The sequence below is a fragment of the Oxyura jamaicensis genome, chromosome 1 (genome assembly GCF_011077185.1).
Source record: "Oxyura jamaicensis isolate SHBP4307 breed ruddy duck chromosome 1, BPBGC_Ojam_1.0, whole genome shotgun sequence".
Classification (NCBI taxonomy): domain Eukaryota; kingdom Metazoa; phylum Chordata; class Aves; order Anseriformes; family Anatidae; genus Oxyura; species Oxyura jamaicensis.
The window spans coordinates 173695640-173714140 of NC_048893.1; the positions used below are offsets into that span (position 1 = coordinate 173695640).

The 18501-nt window shown below is 40.4% G+C and overlaps 1 protein-coding gene across 5 annotated transcripts in view; it reads right to left on the minus strand.

The window, feature by feature from the left end:
- Positions 1–1502: 1502 nt before the first annotated feature.
- The window catches only part of EPSTI1 (epithelial stromal interaction 1), a 55735-nt gene continuing 38736 nt past the window's right edge, over positions 1503–18501 (minus strand). For 3 of the 5 annotated variants that reach the window (XM_035322282.1, XM_035322287.1, XM_035322273.1), the window contains 4 exons: positions 13796–13869; positions 12230–12335; positions 6815–6855; positions 4152–4370 (listed from right to left, as the gene is read on the minus strand). In XM_035322282.1, coding sequence (XP_035178173.1) covers positions 6835–6855; positions 12230–12335; positions 13796–13869 — 201 coding nt within the window. In that variant the 3' untranslated portion in view covers positions 4152–4370; positions 6815–6834. Of the gene's footprint in view, positions 2439–4151; positions 4371–6814; positions 6856–12229; positions 12336–13795; positions 13903–18501 lie in introns of those variants that run through there. The other 2 variants (XM_035322295.1, XM_035322305.1) reach the window with 2 other exon arrangements.

Genomic DNA, 18501 nt, shown 5'->3' on the forward strand with positions numbered 1-18501 from the left:
GGATTACCAGTCTGACAAAATGTGCAATTATTAAAATAACAGAGTTATGTAAGGCCATATCATTTTCTCATTAAAAAAGGACTATTCAAACTTCAAAGTCTAGGTAAGCAAATTAAAAATTTACCAGAGAGATTTGAAAAGAAAATGCTAAATGCAAATGATATTTCAAAAGGAACGTTTCTTGTATGGTTTTCCATCCAAATGTAGTTCAGGCAGCTCATGGATAGAGAGTGAAGGCAAGAGAAATCTGTGGGTAAAGGCTGTGGTTGGCACAAAAAGAATGAGAGATAAAGATAGCTTCTAGAGAAAGGTCCAGACTGCAGGAAAATCTGGGCTTACCTTCTTTTCATTAAAGAGCTAGGTGCGAAGATCACACGGCTAGGAATGGGGAATGGGGGTTGTAAATGAAATAAAAAATGAATTAACATTTACAAGAAAAAAACGTCCCTTTTTAATGAGAGCAGACTGCAGAGTTCAGATGAGATCTCTAGAATGACGTAAAATTTGGGAAGCCTTTAAAAAGTGACTGAAGAAGCTCAGGTGAATTTTCTCTCATCTTCATGCTTACACTACTGCACAGCCCCAGCCACACTGAAATTCCACCTGCACCAGCATTGCCAGAATCTGCTGAGTGCTTGCCCATCATTGCTGAGGTGACTCATTTAAGATCAGGATAAGAAAAATCATTTATTCCAGGTAATGTGAAGCTCTTAAGGTCCTTATCTCTTGCATTAAGGAACCCTGCACTCACTCCAGCTGGATCTCACCAAGCACTGAGTAGAGCAGAGTTAAATCAAAACAGAAAATGGCAATCGTATTTTTTCCATTTGTTCTTGAACAAGATGTAGTGGAGAGAGAGTCTGTTGAAGACCAGAGTCAAGAGTGCCAAAGAAGAATCTATGTATTACAGGCACCTGATTTAATCAGCTGGTGAGGTAGAGAGACTTAACGAGAAAGATGACATGAATGAAGGGAAAGGAGGAGGAATAAATAAGAGAGAGTAAAAGAAATTTCTGCCAGACAGCCTGTTCTCTGGGAGCTGGACTAGAGAAAACCAGTATTTGCAAGTGTAAAATACTAAGTGAGCTATGGGAAGGAGCCCTCAGGGAAGACCCCCCAGTGGAGAACAGGGTCATCGCATGGGAAAGGGCAGGAAACATTCCACTCTTGGGCTAGGCCATGTGTCTTCTCACTTCCCATGATTTCTATTCTTTTGTGCAAAGTAGAATAGCCACCACAGCACAGGTCCTAAGAACTACCCAAAAGAGCCTGATGGAATGTTCTTCAAGAGGGGATCTGAATTTCAAGCAGAGGTGTGAGTTGAACATGGATGAGTACCGTAATATGTAAGCTTCAGATTAGTTCCCTTTCTAATAGATAACAATATTGTGCCTCAGATCCAAAGTAGAAAAGAAGATACAGCAAACCCTAGAATAAAAGCTGAACAACGACTCCAGGTTGAATTAAGTTTTCCTAAAGCATGGACATTGAAAAAACAAGAGTCCCAATAACAAAACTTTTTAATGTGCTAGGCAATTGTATAAGAAAATTCAGTAATGAAAACCTGAAACTTGGCAAGTTTCAGTTAGGAGTCAGGTAGCTATTTTTAAATGTAGGGACAGTTAAACTGTTGGAACAACTTTTAGGAACATAATGGAGAATCAGTCTTGTAAGTCCTTAAATGAACATTGCATTTCTTCACAGGAAGGTAGTTTCTGATTTAGACAGACTGTAAAATCTAAACATAGGAATCTTACTGTCAGCTTATATTGGATTTCAGAACAGCTGATCGTAATGGTTTAGTCATTCTGTTAGGTTGAATATTTCTCAACATGTCCTGTTGTAGCTTCCAACCCCATACAATTTCCTGTTGGAAGGGTGGCTTCTGAAATAACACTGAGATCATCACTCCAGATTATATTTGTCAAGAACAATTTCAAAAACAAACAAACAAAAAACGTTCATTATATACAATAATACTATACTATGCTATAAACTTATAAAATTTATTTTTATGTCACTGCATAATAGATATTTAATTCTGTTGGTGCATTTTGTAACTAGAGGAACCTACTGTTTTTATTTAAAAACCTTTAGCAAAGTTTTACTCTACCAGATTGATAGCAAACACACCCAACTATTACTTCCTAACTCTTGACTGACATGAAGCCATTTTCCCAGTTCAGAGCCTTTCATTTCATTATAACCCCTTTAAAAAGATGTCATACCATCCCTTTACTTTCAAGCTTAAGTTTTGCCAGGATGTATGTGTGGGGAAGTGGTAATTCTGAGATACTGGAAGCCTTCCAACAGGCTAAGAACAGCAGTTTCCAGACATCCTGTTAACATCAATTTGTGGATAAATGTAACTTCTTATCATCTCCATTGCAGGCCATGGTTCTCAAAGACATTTCACTGTTCATACAGATTTGTTTGTTCTGTTCAGAAAGAAGGGGGAAAATTCAGATACTTTGACAATAAAAAGTGCTGGAATAGTTAATGTCTGAAATAATAGTTAAACTTTGTAGAGAACATTTCAAATAAGAGATTGAAATGCTAGATAAGGGGAAGCACTTTGAAGATTGTGATCCAGTTTCATCTTTGAAGACAGCCAAAAGAAAGTAGACAAGCTTAATGGAAGAGGTTACTCAAGGTGACTTGCCATCACTGTTCCTGAATGTGAAAGTAGCAGGTTAATAAAAAGTTCTTCTTTTTCTTTTGAAATAGAAACACAGCAACATGACCACATGAATTTTAACTTCTCAGTGACCACAGAGACTTCCACTCGGCCTTTCTCAATGAAGTCTAGAGTTACGGTACTCCAAGCATGGAAAGCTGCAGGTTCACAACTTCAGAAAGACTACCTGCAAGCCTTAGTCTGATCAAAATACAGTAGAAGGATCAAGACATTTCCTTTAAAATAAATGTGCATGCATGTACATATATGCCACTCTGCCGACATCTAGCTCCAGATCTGGTATCTACCAAAGGAGGTTGGGAGAGGGCATTCTTGGAAGGAGATGTGAATTTAATTTTCAAAGCAGCAGTCCAATAGCAGAGTGAAGTACCATTTGCAATCAAGTGTCCTTCCGTAGGAATGCAGAAGTCTTCCTAAGGAAGTTTCCCAATGGCAGGTGCTTGAAAAAAGGTTAAAACCACAGAGCATTATCAAGACCTCTGGCACTTTGAATTAACCTCATCTAGCTAGTAGTATGAGAAGCTAGAGTAATTCTCTGAGGAAGAGATAACCACGAGCAACTGCAGAGAATCCCTGAGGAGAAAGAAAACACAGCAACATCCCACGTTCAGAAGAAAACATCAGGTGATCCACTATGAAATTACCATATTGCAGTAGTGGTGGGAAAATATCATGGCATGCCTGTACACTCAAAAAAAAAATTGTTCAGGAAATTTTCAACTTTGCATAATATGTACCCGTAAATGCAGAGGATACTTCTTGATTGTATAGTTTATCTAACGTACTGTGGACCCTTCTTTTTTCATTAGAAATATCTAGGTTGTGCAACTGCCTTTTGGAAAGTATTAAAATGTTGTTTGTAGAAAGAGGGATATATAAATTCAATTCCTTTAGACTAGAGAGAAAAAGTGAAAAACTAACCTTGTAGTACTTTTCCCCATTCATGTAACAGAAGGTTATCAAGGTAAAACAGGTAAAGTGAAAAGCTGGTATATGACAAAAGATGTGAGAGATCAAATATTGCGCTGAAGTTTTCAGTGTTAAAGTTTTATTTCTTTCATGTGTTGTTATTTCCTAAAAACGTGTTTAGAACAATTCATCTACAATACACAACAATAAACACACTCGTTTCTCCTTGTCTCTACTTGATACAATGGAAAAGTCCCTCCAAACCCCCCCAAAAGAAAACAAAACAACAACAACAACAAAAGTAGCAGCTCTCCTATCCCCTGTGCCTGAAAGAAAGCACTGTTTTTCCAGTTTAAGTCTCTAGAAGTTTTTTTTGCTGGATACAGAAGGAAGTAAACATAGATATTCCTGCAGCTTTTGCAGCCACTAATATCTTCTTTTTCTGAGATCCCAAAGACTGGGATAATTGCATTCTGCAAAAGGCAAAACAATGTAAGTGAAAAAAAAAAAAAAAAAAAAGAAAAAGAAAAAGAAAAGGATGTATTCACTTATTAAAAATTAAATAGGGCTTTCACAATCAGCTGCTTCAAATATGCGTGAATAATGACAGCTAGAAACCAGCCTCTGCAGATCGCTCATGAAGTGGGTGCGAAGTTGAAGTCAGGGTAGGAAAAAAAATCACAGTGATAAAAGAGCTCTTTCTTGGAGCTTTTACAAGGTCATTTGGCCAAGACCAGATAAAAGTGAATATTTCTCCAGTACCCTGTAACAAGAGAGAGAAAACAGAATTAAAAATTATCTTTTGCAGCAAAAAACAAAAATCAAAGTCATACTACCCTAGGATTAAGTCCACTGGAAAATAAAGTCTCCCTTTTTGTGACAGGTTTTAGCTTTTAATTATGTAAAGCACTCATGAAGGGATTTATATCTTTTTGTAAATTTAATTCACAAAACATTCTAATTATCTGCAGACATATTAATAAGTCTGAGCAATATATTAATGTAGCAAGCTGAAATGGATTTTAAAAACAACAGTAATACAAGGATTTAAAAAGTATATACATCCATAATTCTTATACAGTCCATATGTAAATATATCAGTGGTAGTGTAGATACTGAGTAAAAGAACAAAGAACCCAATATGCTGAACTCCTTCAGCAGCCCAAAGTTTACAAAGCTTAATAGTATTTTGGGCTGCAAAAGATGGTCATTTCTACCCCTGTGGGGAATTGTCTTTATTCACTTATTGCAATTTCTTTGGTGAATTTGAGTTAATTTTTAATAACAATTCTATTCCTCATAAAACTGAAAAGATGACTCACAGGAGGCCAACTGTATTATTTAGATACTGCCTTTAGGATACAACCCTGCTATGAAAATATTAACTAAAACTACTGTTGGAGCAGAAAATGCTGAATAAAGTTGTATAAGAAATTAAGACTATGTCAATTCATATCTGAAAGAGAAGGGCTTTTAAATTATTACTTTTTAATTTCTCTTTAAAAATCGTAGGTTTCCAAAAAGGAGTTACCAGTCATCTCCTAAAGCAAGAGTAATGCGTGTCACTACCTAAACCTGCATCAAAAGTCCCCAAGCCTAAAAGTAAAGGTTCTGGACAAATCTTTAAATCAGAACTTGGAATTAGGGCAGGGAACCCTTTTCAGAAAAGAACATAGGTTCAGTGAGGCTTATGAAAAAGTCATGTGGAAACAGAGGACCTCATTTTCCTGATGCAATACTGTTGATTTTTTTTTTTTTTTTTTTTTTTTTTTGACTGTTTCTACTGCTTCAAATAGTCTCCCTTTTTGAACATGGGAAACTGCAGGAAGACTGCAGCCCACAACAAAGTTGTAGTCTTTCACTTACAGCCGCTGAAAGTTTGCAGAATTACTTTCTGCATTTACAGTCACAATTCTCAGCTGCCCAGAGGTATCCACTCACAGTCCACAACATAGAGAATATGACTTTATTAAGGTATTAGCAACAAATATCACCACACCCTGAGTGAGCACTTTCAATGGCATCAGTTTCCTCTGACTTTAAATAAACATTCCGCAGTTCTTTGAGGGAGAAGGAGTTTAAGATTTGGTATGTGCATTGCAAAGCCCCATGCACAGAGTTGCAAAGTGTTTAAGACATTCCCTCATAATAGTATAGAATTAAACCATACAAGCTGTCATACGGAAATGTCAAAGATTAAATGAAATGAAATGAAATGAAATGAAATGAAATGAAATGAAATAAATACCAGCTTCGGTACTAAAGTGTATTGGGTTTACATAGCAAGGTTTTGGTAGCAGGGGGCCTCAGCTGTGACCTCTGCAAGCAGAGTCCAGCAGCTGTCCCATGTCAGATCAGAGCCAGCTCCAGCCAGCTCCAAAAGGGACCTGCCACTGGCCAGAGCCAAGCAATGAGCAACACTGGGCCTCTGGGAGAGCAGATTTAAGAAAGGGGAAAAACCTGCTGTGCCACTGCAGCTGGGAGAGGAGTGGGAACCAGCCCTGCAGCCCCCAGGTCAGTGCAGCAGGAGGGCAGGAGGTGCTCCAGGCAGGCAGCAGCAGTTCCCCTGTGGCCTGTGGAGAGGCTCCTGGTGGAGCAGGCTGTCCCCCTGCAGCCCATGGGTCCCACATGGAGCAGATCTCCAAGCTGCAGCCCGTGGAGGAGCCCCTGGTGGAGCAGGTGGATGTGGCCTGGAGGAGGCTGCAGCCCATGGAGAGCCCCCGCAAGAGCAGGCCCTGGTCCGGAGCTGCAGCCCGTGGAGAGGAGCCCACGCAGGAGCAGGGGTCTGGGGGTGCCAGAATCCTATGGGACGGGCCCCACGTGGAGCAAGGGCAGAGAGTGACTGTGAGGGAGCAGCGGAGATGAATCCCCAAGGAATTAGAGTTCCCAGTCCCCATTCCCCTGCACCACTCGGGGGGGAGGAGGTAGGAGAGGGGAAGGTGTTTTTAGTTTGCTCCTAGTTTCTCACCACTCTCTCTTGTTAGTAATAAATTTCATTAATCTCCCTATGCTGAATCTGTTTTGTCCATGATGATAATTGTTGAGTGATCTCCCTGTCCTTATCTCAACGCTTTAGCCCTTTCCACTGTATTTTCTCCCCCTTTCCCTTTGAGGAAGGCGTATGAGAGAGTGGTTGTGGTAGAGCTCAGCTACCCAGCTGAGTAAAACCACCATACTAACAAGAACTAACAAATTCATTATTTTTACCTTTCAGTAACACTGATCCTTTATTCCAAGTAGTTTGATCCCTAGATATAAAGAAAAAAGATGCATCAGTACAGTTTACACAGTACAGTACAATGGGACATTTATGCCAGGAATTATGGTTATCCAGCTTTGCGGGTCTTTCCTGGTCACTTGGTGCCCCTTCGTGTCCTTTGAAGCTCCATTTAAAATAATAAGTAAATCCATTTGGAAGATTCGAGTTCTAGTAATAAATATTTCTTTGATTTGAACGGTAAGTGAACAGTGGGATATATTGACTCAGGAGATAAACATACTTTGGTTTTGCTGAAAAAAAAGTCAGTCTAGAAGTGTTCCAGGTGTCTTTAGATGTCTTGATCCTTTCTTGGATCACACACAATTTGTAAGAGTGAGAGGTTTCTTCTGCTCCTCCCCAGACTAGCACTATTCTCTTTGAGGATGAGATTTTCAAAAGAAAGTATGACTGAGCTCACAGTCAAGCCAGGCAGAACACATCTGCATATGCTGTTTGACTGCCTCATCAGAGGTAAGTCATTAAACTCAGCTACAGCATGCCTGGATCTACTCATCTTAGGTCCCTGTATCAATGCCAGTACTTCTCCTAAGTGTTTTTGTTGTTGTTGTTGTTGTTGTTTGATTTTGTTTTTTTTTTTTTTCTTTCATCATTCTGCCAAGAAAGACTAGCCCATTACTCTAAACAACTGCAACAAAACAGTTTTAAAAAACTTTAGACTAATGAGACTAAAGCTAAGATAGAAAACAACAGTCTTTGTTAAAACAAATTTAGCCATTGTGGAGAGCACTCTGGAGCCTTCTCATATAAATACTCTGTTCCAAATATTCCCATGTTAAATAAAATATTTTTCTTTGTCCTGGGAAACCAGCATTTTCAGCGTAGGGAATGACGCTGGGTGGGCATCTGGGAGAGCAGGTTGAGGAAAGGGAAACAGAAAACTGCTGCACAACAGTAGCTGGGAGAGCAAGGAGTGGGAACCAGCCCTGCAGCCCCCAAGTCAGTGCAGCAGGAGGGCAGGAGGTGCTCCAGGCACCTCCCCTGTGGCCTGTGGAGAGGCCCCTGGTGGAGCAGGCTGTCCCCCTGCAGCCCATGAGTCCCACATGGAGCAGATCTCCACGCTGCAGCCTGTGGAGGAGCCCCCGGTGGAGCAGGTGGATGTGGCCTGGAGGAGGCTGCGGCCCATGGAGAGCCCCCGCAGGAGCAGGCCCCGGGCCAGAGCTGCAGCCCGTGGAGAGGAGCCCACACAGGAGCAGGAGGTCTGGGGGGAGCTGCCACCCGTGGGGGACCCGTGCTGGAGCAGTTTGCTCCTGGGGGATGGATCCCATGGTACTGAGCCATATGGGAGCAGTTCTTGAAGAGCTGCTGCCTGTGGGCAGCCCCCGTAGGCTCAGTTCAGGAAGGACGGCATCCCATGGGAGGGACCCCACAGGGAGCAGGGAATGAGAGTGACTGAGAGGGAGCGGTGGAGATGAAGCATTAGGGACTGACTGCAACCCCCATTCCCTGTTCCCCTGCACTGTCCAGGGGGAACATAGAAGAGGGTGGATGGGGGGAAGGTGTTTTTAGTTTGCTTTTAGTTTCTCACTGCTCTAGTCAGTTATTAGCCATAGACAATAAATTACACTAATCCCACTACATCAAATTTGTTTTGCCCATGATGTTAACTGGTAAGTGATCTCACTGTCCTTATCTCAATCCATGAGCTATCTTTCTCCCCCTCTTCTTTTGAGGATAGGTAGTGAGGGAACAGCATCGTGGAGCTTAGCTTCCCATTGGTGTGAAACCTCTACAATGATACGCTCTCTCAATTTCTTGCGAACAGCATAAATCTGGTTAAGACTCCAAAGTAACATCTCCACGGAGCATATCCCAGGAACTAAACCAAGTGCTAATTCACAAACCATGCTCATTTAATATAGTTTTATACCCAAACAATGTTAGTTTTGTCCCGCATCCTCTTAGTTCCTGTCCTGTGCAGGGAAAAGAGACAGAATGTGGTTTCATGTCGCATTGCACCTGTGTATTCAGGGCATAGCTGCTTCCCCCTCTAAATATCTAGAATTATGCATCAACTGAAAGACCAGAGTCAGCATCTGAGAGAGCATTTCTCATTCATATGCATGACAAAGGGCATAATGGAGGCATGAAACATGAAGGTGCAATATGTCATGTTGCCTTCTAGATTCTGGGTTTACTATAGCTCAGAGAGTTGCAACAAGACATCCAGTACTTCATTAAAGAAGAGTAGACATATAAATTTCATCTATTCACTATGTGACCTCTCCCCATAAATAGAATAGACAATAGGGTCCTTGACAGGGACCCGAAAAATAAACAAGGGCTTTGTTACAGGCTTGCCTTGCATTAGCACATGGCCTGTGCAAATCCCTCAGTGCTTGAGCATGGGCAAATCTCACAAGGGAGTGAATATAAAAATGTGCCATTATTTTAAAGTTATTCTTTTGTAAAAATAGAAGTGTTTTTGTATTTAAATAAAACTAACCATTTGTGTCACTACAGTGAACAGATATTGTCTCACTTATAGGCCCCAGCTGAGTAAAGATTGTATCTTATTGATTAAACTTTGATGTTGATATGACAACCATTATTTTTTCCCTCCTATCCTAAAAGGTTTGTACTTATGTTAGAGACAATGGCAGCACAAAGGACATCAACATTTTCTTGGTAGCATACAAGAAGACTCATTTCTCTCTCAAGGGTGCAGTAATTCAACAGAGAGAAGTAGAAATTCATTAATTTGTCTTCCCATTAAAAAAGCAAACCACACAACCACCCAGAGAGCGCTCTGGCATTTATAACCAGAAAGGGAGAAAAGACTACTTTTCTGAAGACACTTCTTGAAATGACAGGATATAAATATTCCTAATAAAACACAAGATGTCTGGAAGGCAGAACTGGTTTATTATCAGTTGGTGGACCACTGGGTGGTGCAACTGCTCTCTTCTCCCCTGGCCAAACACAGGCAACAAATTTATCTTCCCTTTCCTTTTTATGTCCCTCATGTTACCCAGCCACTGCCCAGCTTCTGCTATCCGCCTAGCCACTGCTTTTCATGGAACAAATGGAAACTTAATTATCTTTGAGACTTACACTCCCTTTCAAATTCATCTAAGACCGGCCAGTAGGTTGAAAACCTAATTACATGCAGACAGACAGCATGATCGTACAAACTTCATTTCCTTAGGAAACCAGGCTAATAGAAGTAATAACAAAAAATACAGCAGGTATATTGATAACAGTGCAATGTTCAGTTTCTGTAAGCGTGAAGCATTTGTGACTGTGAAGACTTCAATCAGAAAAAAAAAAAAATGGGGAAGAACAAATATTTCCTATTCAGTGCAACTACAAAGAAGGAGCAGGCTCAAAAATTACCTGCAGGTCTCAACTTTGGGAACCTTTTTCTTTTAATCTTAGTATATGGTATGACCTCCTTCAGTTAGCTCCCTTGTAATGCAAAACACCATGTTGCAAACGACATGACTTGTAAGCCACTCTTGGAGTTCACCTCTTTTTGCTTAAAATCCCAAGGGAATGGAGAAGAGCCTCGATATAATCAAAGACACCAAGGCTGCAGCCTCCAGCCTACCGTTTGAGAGAGATTTTTCTTTCTTGCTCTTGTTACCAAAACTCATTTTAATTCCTCTCCTTGATGACATACCCTTTCATGCTTTATTTTTTCCCTGCTTTGTTCAGTCTTCTGAACATTTCGTATTGTTGCATACAGGAAAAATGGATAATCTAGCATTATGCAACAGAAGGCAGGCTCCTTGGGAACCATTAAGTAAACAACCAGAGTAGGAAATTTATCACTTCTGCACACAGGGTTTTGTTGTTAATTATGTTGATGTATTCTTTGAATATATATATGTATATATATAAAAGAAAAGCTTAAATTGGCTGCGGACATTACTGCTGTTAAAACTGTTCCTGGGCTGCATGCGGTGGCACCAACACCTGCCGTGGGGAAGAGGACGTGTGGCAACTGACCGCAGGCAAAACCCTGCTCCTTCTGCAGACAGTGCAGAAGGTTTAGGTGGTGACAGCAGATGCTCTGGTGGAGATGCTGGAGTTCAGATATTAAGAATGTTGGTTGTTATAGACCTTCTTCTATCAGGAAACAGTTTACACATTGGGATAAAGGACACAAAGTGAGATAAAAAGAATTATTTCTACCTTTGTTGCCATGATTAACCAGGACCCCTCCAGCAGATTTTACCTTTTGCTTCTTACTACATATTAGTTACCTCTGTCCTACCGGAAGTCTAACACTGCTACTTACAAGAAAATCATTCAGGCCTGCCATATAGAGTTTGCCTCAGCAAGTCTAAGAAAACTGCTGTGCACAGAGGTGGCATCAGCCTGGGATTCTTGAGCCTTCTGCCGTAGCTTGGGGCTTGCCCAAAGCTTGAAGGGATTGAGACTCCTTTTCCGTTTTCAGTATCTGGAAAACTTGAGCAGCAACACTATCTTCTTCTCTATCAATTCTCTGTCATTTTATAGATGCCCAGGTTTTCCTGGCATTCATCTGCCAAGATCTAAGTCCACGCCAAAAATCCAAGCAATCCACCTCAAACTTTTCTTCTGGTTATCTTCTAGATAGTTTTGCCTACACTGGCACATACACTTAGTTCTCTTAGGCTCATATCATTTTGCTGCTCAGTCTTTGAAAATCTTCCATTTCTACACTGTAGTCCTCTCAGCAATGGAATTTCACCCTAATGGAAATTTTCATGGTGGGAATACTGCACTTTTTTGGATTGTTTGTTTTTTGATCACTGAAGCAACTCTAAATAAGTCATATTAATGCCTCATTAGGACAGCTGAAAAAAAAAACATAGTACTTAGTACTGGCTGTTAATAGGCTCCAGTCAAGATACGTTTTCTCCAGAAAAGAAAAAAAAAAAAAACAAAAGAAGAAGAAAAAAAAACACAAATACTATATATTTTCAGTTAGATGCAGTTGGTTCTTCCTTACCCTAATTTTATACAGGAAGAGATGAACAGAAATGAGATTTCCCTCCTCCACCTTCAATATTGTATTAAAGCATTTACAGCCTTTCCAAACATCTTTCATTTAAAGACTTTCCAAAAACCCCATACAATTTCACTACTCTTGTTCTGAACTTCAGGAAGTACATTGGATGCTGTTCCTTGCACTACCTTCCATGCAAAGCAACCAAGTTCTGCTGCAAGAGCAGCTGCTACTCCCTCCTACTTGAAAAGCTTATATTTAAGACAGGTTTTCTTCTTAAAAAGCTACTGTAGGCAGCCAGCCAAGACTGCCAGGCAGGCTAATCACACACAGACACATAATAGCGTATAGGAAAAAGTCATTTTTTAAACAATCCCATTGCTTTCATGTTCTGTACCCAAAAACTTACCCAGGCACCATTACTGAGGTAGTCCAGACTCCCAGAATATCCAGGTTGGCAGATGCTATTAGTCTGTTCTTTGTTCTGGAGTCGGTCCAGGAAAGCATTATTTACCCTTAAAATATAATTAAAAATGAATACTGATTGAAGATAGCTGAGGAGTTCACAAACTCTTGAAAATTAACATTCTGTGAGCAGCTTTCCCTATTCCCAGTTAAATGCACATCATTCTGTGCTTTTCAAGCGTGTGTTGAATAACCACAGCCTGGCATGAGATAAGGTAGCTTTTTTCACTAGGTGCATTCTTATCCTGTGATCAATCCATCATGATTAAAAGGCATACCTTGGCTTTTGTGAGAAATGGCCCAAAAGTCTCTCTAGAAAGTCATCCTGAATACCACTCACTTGATCAGCGAGGTTAGCTATTTCAACAATTCACCTTAGGTAGTCTTTCAGCCTTCATTACACAATTTTCTACAAGTTCTGATTTTCTAATGAAAAAAAAACACTTAGGGTTCCTAAGAGAGACCAGTTGTGTAGCTGACAACTTTCCCAGCCATCCAGTTCAGAAAGCAACTCTAGCATTTTCTTGTACTGCTTTATCAATCTGCAATGCATGCACACAGACAGATGCAGTTTCCCTCCATCTGTTCCAAATATTTTCACACCATCTGAAAACTGTTTCTTTTTATCCTTATTAATGCTTAGGACTGACACACATGCTTAGACATGACTGTTGTTTCAGTGTTTTACAATGCTCTTTGCACAAAGCATGCAAAATGCAAGGTACTGGATTATTTCTATCTGGGGACACGAGATAGACTCAATTGAAAATCCTTCATTAACTTCTATGGGTAATTATCTCAATATCTTTGCTGGAGAAATAAAGCCATGAAAACTGTACGGAAAGTGGTAGCCTACAGAAGTATTTTTTTTTTTTAATTTACCTACCTATAAAAAAGGTTGCTTAAAAAAAAAATTAAAAAAATAACTTCTGAGGGCTATTTCTTTATACCTGCAGAAAAATAAAAATAAAGCTAAGAAAAAAAAGCTGAGCTTCAAGATAATTAAAAGTCAGTGCAGGAGTGGGCACAGCCTGGGACACGAAGCACCACAGCAGCAGAAAGCCTTGCTGCACTGCAGGTATCAGTATCTAATCCCATGCTTAGCTCTGCCTGTTAGCTTCAATGACAGTCAACTGCAAAAAAAAGTTGTGTGAACAAAGTAGCCTATTCCAAAATAAAATTACATATATATATGTTTATAAATACAGATATATACAGATATGTGTATATTTTCCCCAACTGGCTTTAAGTTCTCATGAAACTACTAATAGTTTCTGTCCTGTGCTATATCCTGTGCTGGTAAAATAAAGTGAACAAGACACTCTGGGTCATACCACATTACTGTGAGCAGCTGTAATGATGGATATTGGTGGTTTATCTGAAGGTGATGTTAAACCAGAGGCTAGGTCATGATTCCTCATTGCAATAATTTCCTTAAGCATGAATGCCTGCAATTTTGAGACCCTTTCCAGTTACAAAATAAAGTATATTATGAGTTTTTGCATCATACCTCCTCTGTTCATTTTGAAGTGCTCTTGTCCTGGCTTCCTCCTCCTGCTTTTGTTTCAATTCCTTTAATTGAGCCTAGGAATGATAAAAGTGAAAACAAAAAATTAACTTATTAATGTGCCTATGTTGAAAACCCAATGTGGCATTAACTTCAGCTGGAGCTATGTGCCATTCTTGCAATTTCACTCAGCAGCATTTTGTTTACATGACAGCATGGAGCTCAAAACAGAGCTCCTTTTTCTGTTCAGTGTTCCACTGGACTGGGTATAAGTGAATTCAGACAGTTACAGTCCTACATTTGAAGACACCAACCTGAACACAAGCTTTTTACATGGGCAGATAATGACAGGACAAGGAAAAATGGATTTAAATTAAAAGCAGGGAGATTTAGATTAGATGTTAGGAGGAAATTCTTCACTCAGAGGGTGGTGAGGCACTGTCTCAGGTTGCCTAGAGGAGCTGTGGATGCCCCATCCCTGGAGGTGTTCAAGGCCAGGCTGGATGGGGCTTTGGGCAACCTGGTCTGGTGGGAGGTGTCCCTGCCTACATTGGGGGCTTGGAACTAGGTGATATTTAAAGTCCTTTCCAACCTGAACCATTCTGTGATTCTGTGATTTGTCCCTCAAGCCTAGCCCTTATGTTCCAGACAAACACTGTTCCTTAGCATAGCGAGCCCGCGCTAGCTCCAGTTGGCCATACTGTATGAGGCAGAGGCACACCTGCCTGTGCTCCTGCCCAAGTGCTGGAATGCCTGCAGCTCTTCTGCTGTCTAAAATACTCTGAGGAAGCTTCCCTATGGCCCTAGGGCAGTAGGGAGCAGACCTTCAGCTTCCTCTTCCCCAACCCTCGGGTTTGAATTTCCCAGCAGGTCCAAAGGGAAGAAAGCTGGAGTCATCTAGCAGAAGCAGACTTAGCCTGTAGGATACGATGGAGACATGCCCCTTGCCTCTGGCCTCTGTGGAGCATGGGAAGCCAACACGAGCACGTGGCACAATGCATCACCTCCAGCTCCCTGGGACTCCCCATAGCGTGAGGGAAGGGCAAATGGTACCTGCTGGTGTGGTGAAAGCATGTGCAAGCTCCCAGTGTTGCAGCAGCCTACAATCCTTACGTTGCACAGTATTGAGTTCTATAAGCAATGTCAAAGGGACTTCTCTGAAGAGGAGAGTTTGCTTATACAATTTTAGCTGGGACTGCTAAGGAAACACAGCTTGTATGACTGTGCTTCGCACATGTGCTTGTTTGTCTGTCCGTTGCTCCCTGCAATGCACCCAAGGACTGAAGAGGCAGATTTTCCTGAAAAGAATTTGGCTTGCAGGGTGAGGGGGGAATGAATGGGAACAGACCCATCCTTCATATTTTCCATTGCCACTGAGTAGCAGTAGGAATAGGAAGTAAAATAAAATGATGCAGTTAGATAAAAGCTTCAATAACTGGACGGAACTACAAAAGTAAAAAAAAAAATCAATTTAAGTGGAACATTAAATAAAAACTATGCAATAAATGTGTGAACAAAATCAATAACTGTGAATGTGTTGTGTATCAATATTTGTCTAGCCTTAAAAGAAGAAAGAGAATTAAGAAATAAAAAAGCCAACCTTAATTTTCACTGTTTTAAATAACTATTCAACCTGAAAATTAAAACCCAGTATCTGACTTTCCAATATGCTGAGTCCTCACTTGGAGTAATGTTCTGAAATATATTGCATGTATATGATGCGGTGTTCAAAGTGTACTGAATATTTTTAAATCAAGCAATACATACTAAAACCTGTTCTGAAAAAAAAAATGCAACTGACAATACCTATTCGTTTTATAGTTACACTGTGCTAGGAGGTGCACACAGGACAGAATTCACAATTACTTTAATAAATATTGGTTTGAAGTAGAAATGAACCAACATAAATCTGAGGGACAATTATTGGAGCCTTTAAAATGCATATTATTTACAGTAGGTTTATACGTAGTGCATTACTCTGCGCAGTGGGTAATAGCAACTGTGAAGGCAAGGAGCATTGGAAGTGTGTACTAAAAAACAACAGACTTAGAGGCAGTCCACAGTTTCTTCCTAATCTATGGAAATCAGTGTGGAGTCTAAAGCTCTACACAAGTCCCTTAAACCAAGGCAAATAAAGAAGGGGCATGCTAATCCACATTTTTATTTATTTTCTCTATGGAAGGATAAACATAAAGAATACAATAGCTACAGGTTTTATGCCCAACAGGACTCGCATTCAAAGATTTTTCCTCCATATAGTTTCTAGGAATAAGGATGTACCTGTGAGAAAGCAATTAAGAGTCTCCTTCCCTACCCCAACCTTGTGTTTCCAGCATCCTGGTTGCTATGAAAGGAGCACAATTATCCTCAACATTTAAACATTAACATTAATTTGGGTATTAGTAAAAGCAGAGACATAAGTAGAGCCTCAGTTAGAGAAAAGAAGGCTTTGGGAAGACCTTATAGTAGCCTTCCAGTACCTAAGGGGAGACTACAAGAAAGCTGAGGAGAGACTCTTTACCAGGGAGTGTAGTGGTAGGACAAAGGGTAATGGCTTTAAACTAAAAGAGGGGAAATTTAGATTAGATATTAGGAAGAAATTTTTCACTCAGAGGGTGGTGAGGCCCTGACACAGGCTGCCCAGAGAAGTTGTGGATGCCCCATCCCTGGAGGTGCTCAAGGCCAGGCTGGATGGGGCTTTGGGCAACCTGGTCTGGTGGGAGGTGTCCTTGCCCATGGTAGGGGGGTGGAACTGAGTGGTCTTTAAGGTCTGTTTTAACCCAAACCATTCTGTGATTCTATTTGCTAATATCTTTTTGAATGATTTGCAGTCAGTGCTGCCTTCTGCACACTTGCACAATTACATCTGGAGTCTAGAAAGATGACTTATTACAGTGCTATTGCCTGGTATAGATGAACTTTAAGTGGATCTAGTACCCAAAACCATGCCAGAGGAACTGCTGTGGTTCAGATGCATTTCAGGCAATGCATGCTGTACATGTAGAAGATGCAGTTCAAACCTGTAGTTATGGAATGCCCTCTTTTTAGGCAATTCAAAACTCTTCATTTAGGTGGTTAGCAAGTGTAGACTTGATAGCAAATCTGAGTGCTTCCACATACTCATTTGGGATGGCAGGGTGCACAGGCCTCTATTCTCTAGAAAGAGACTATTGAGAATCTGAGATCATAAATATCTCAGTAAGATTACTTCTGCCTGAAAGAGAGGAAATTGGTTTCCTTAGACTATGAAATTGTGTACCACAATCCAAAAAAATGCTCTGCACAATTGTTCAAATGGAGAGGCAAACAGGAGCTAGTCATCCAGACACAAATAGCCATGAACCCAGAAGATAACTGTCCAAATTTTACAACTTGGCTCATCTCTCTCACAATATTTGAAAACAGTGACTAAAAACACTTTCCTTATAGAGAAGCTGTGTGCGTAGGCTACAAGTAATCAATGCATTTAATTGGTTTCACAGCATGCAAAAATGATACAATATGCAAACTGATAATGTATAATTATCTTCCTCCGTTGTTTTTGCTTCATTTCCTCTAATCTTCTGTTTTCATTCTCTTGAAGAGCTTGCTTATGAATGGCTTCTACCCTATTGTTCAGCTGAGAATATACACATATTGGTGTGGGGAGAGGGAGGATCAACATCCCAGACCTCATTCCCAAATCTTTATACAGGTTATTAACAAAAGAGACCTGTTTGAAGGATTCCAGTTACTAAAAAAAAATGATCAAACCAAAAACTAGAATTTAACCAAGGAGTGGTCTAAAACCTTTCAGGCATTCAGTTTGGCTGAACGTTCAGCTGCACATCACAACAAAGCAGCCACTGCACCTTCTATTCCTTATCCCAGTGGCAAGCATGAAGTTACCCTGAGCAATCAGAAAACACAATCAGGATATACAACAGTGAGATGGGGTGTTGTGGGAAAACAGAAAAGCACTGGAAGTGCTACCAAGTAGAAGGGAGGACTGGTAGCAGAGGGGAAACCCAGATTATTTCCATAGGAGTATCAGAAAGGGATGTGTGGTCATAGGGCAACAGAAGCTGAGAGATCATGATTACTATATTAGTTGGGTGGCAGCCAAGAGAACAGAAAATCTGAACCAGACATCATGAATAAAGTATTCACCTGTGTAAATTTCCATTACAATGATTAGCCCTGGTCTTTCATAAGCTGTAGCTGTCTGCAAAGGGCCAGCATAGCATTAGGATCTTATAGGATCCTTAGGAACTTATGTATAAGTCTTTGAGCAGGGACAGAGTGTAGCACACTAAATAATGAGCCAGTATAATATAATACAAGAAGTGTGCAGGTTTGACTTTAGAGAGGAAGTTGTTGCAGGTCTACACAATGTTCTCGAAACTTGATATATGTGTACAGAATGACACCATTAAAACGACAGGCACATAATTTGCTAAAAAGACCGAATAGAAAAAGCAATTATTAATAGCTCAATTTTGAGCTGGGAGGAGTTGTTACATCTGTCCTGGGAGACTCATTCTGGGTCCAGTATTATTCATTACTCTCCGTAATGGCTTGGAGAATTGTGTGGAGTGTATGTTAATCAAGTTGGAAGACAATAAAAATCTACACAGGATTGGTAACGCTTTGAAAGACAGGATTAAAATTACTTATGAGCTTGATTAAAGAAGTAGGCCAAAAAAGTCACCGATGGTAGAATTACTCCA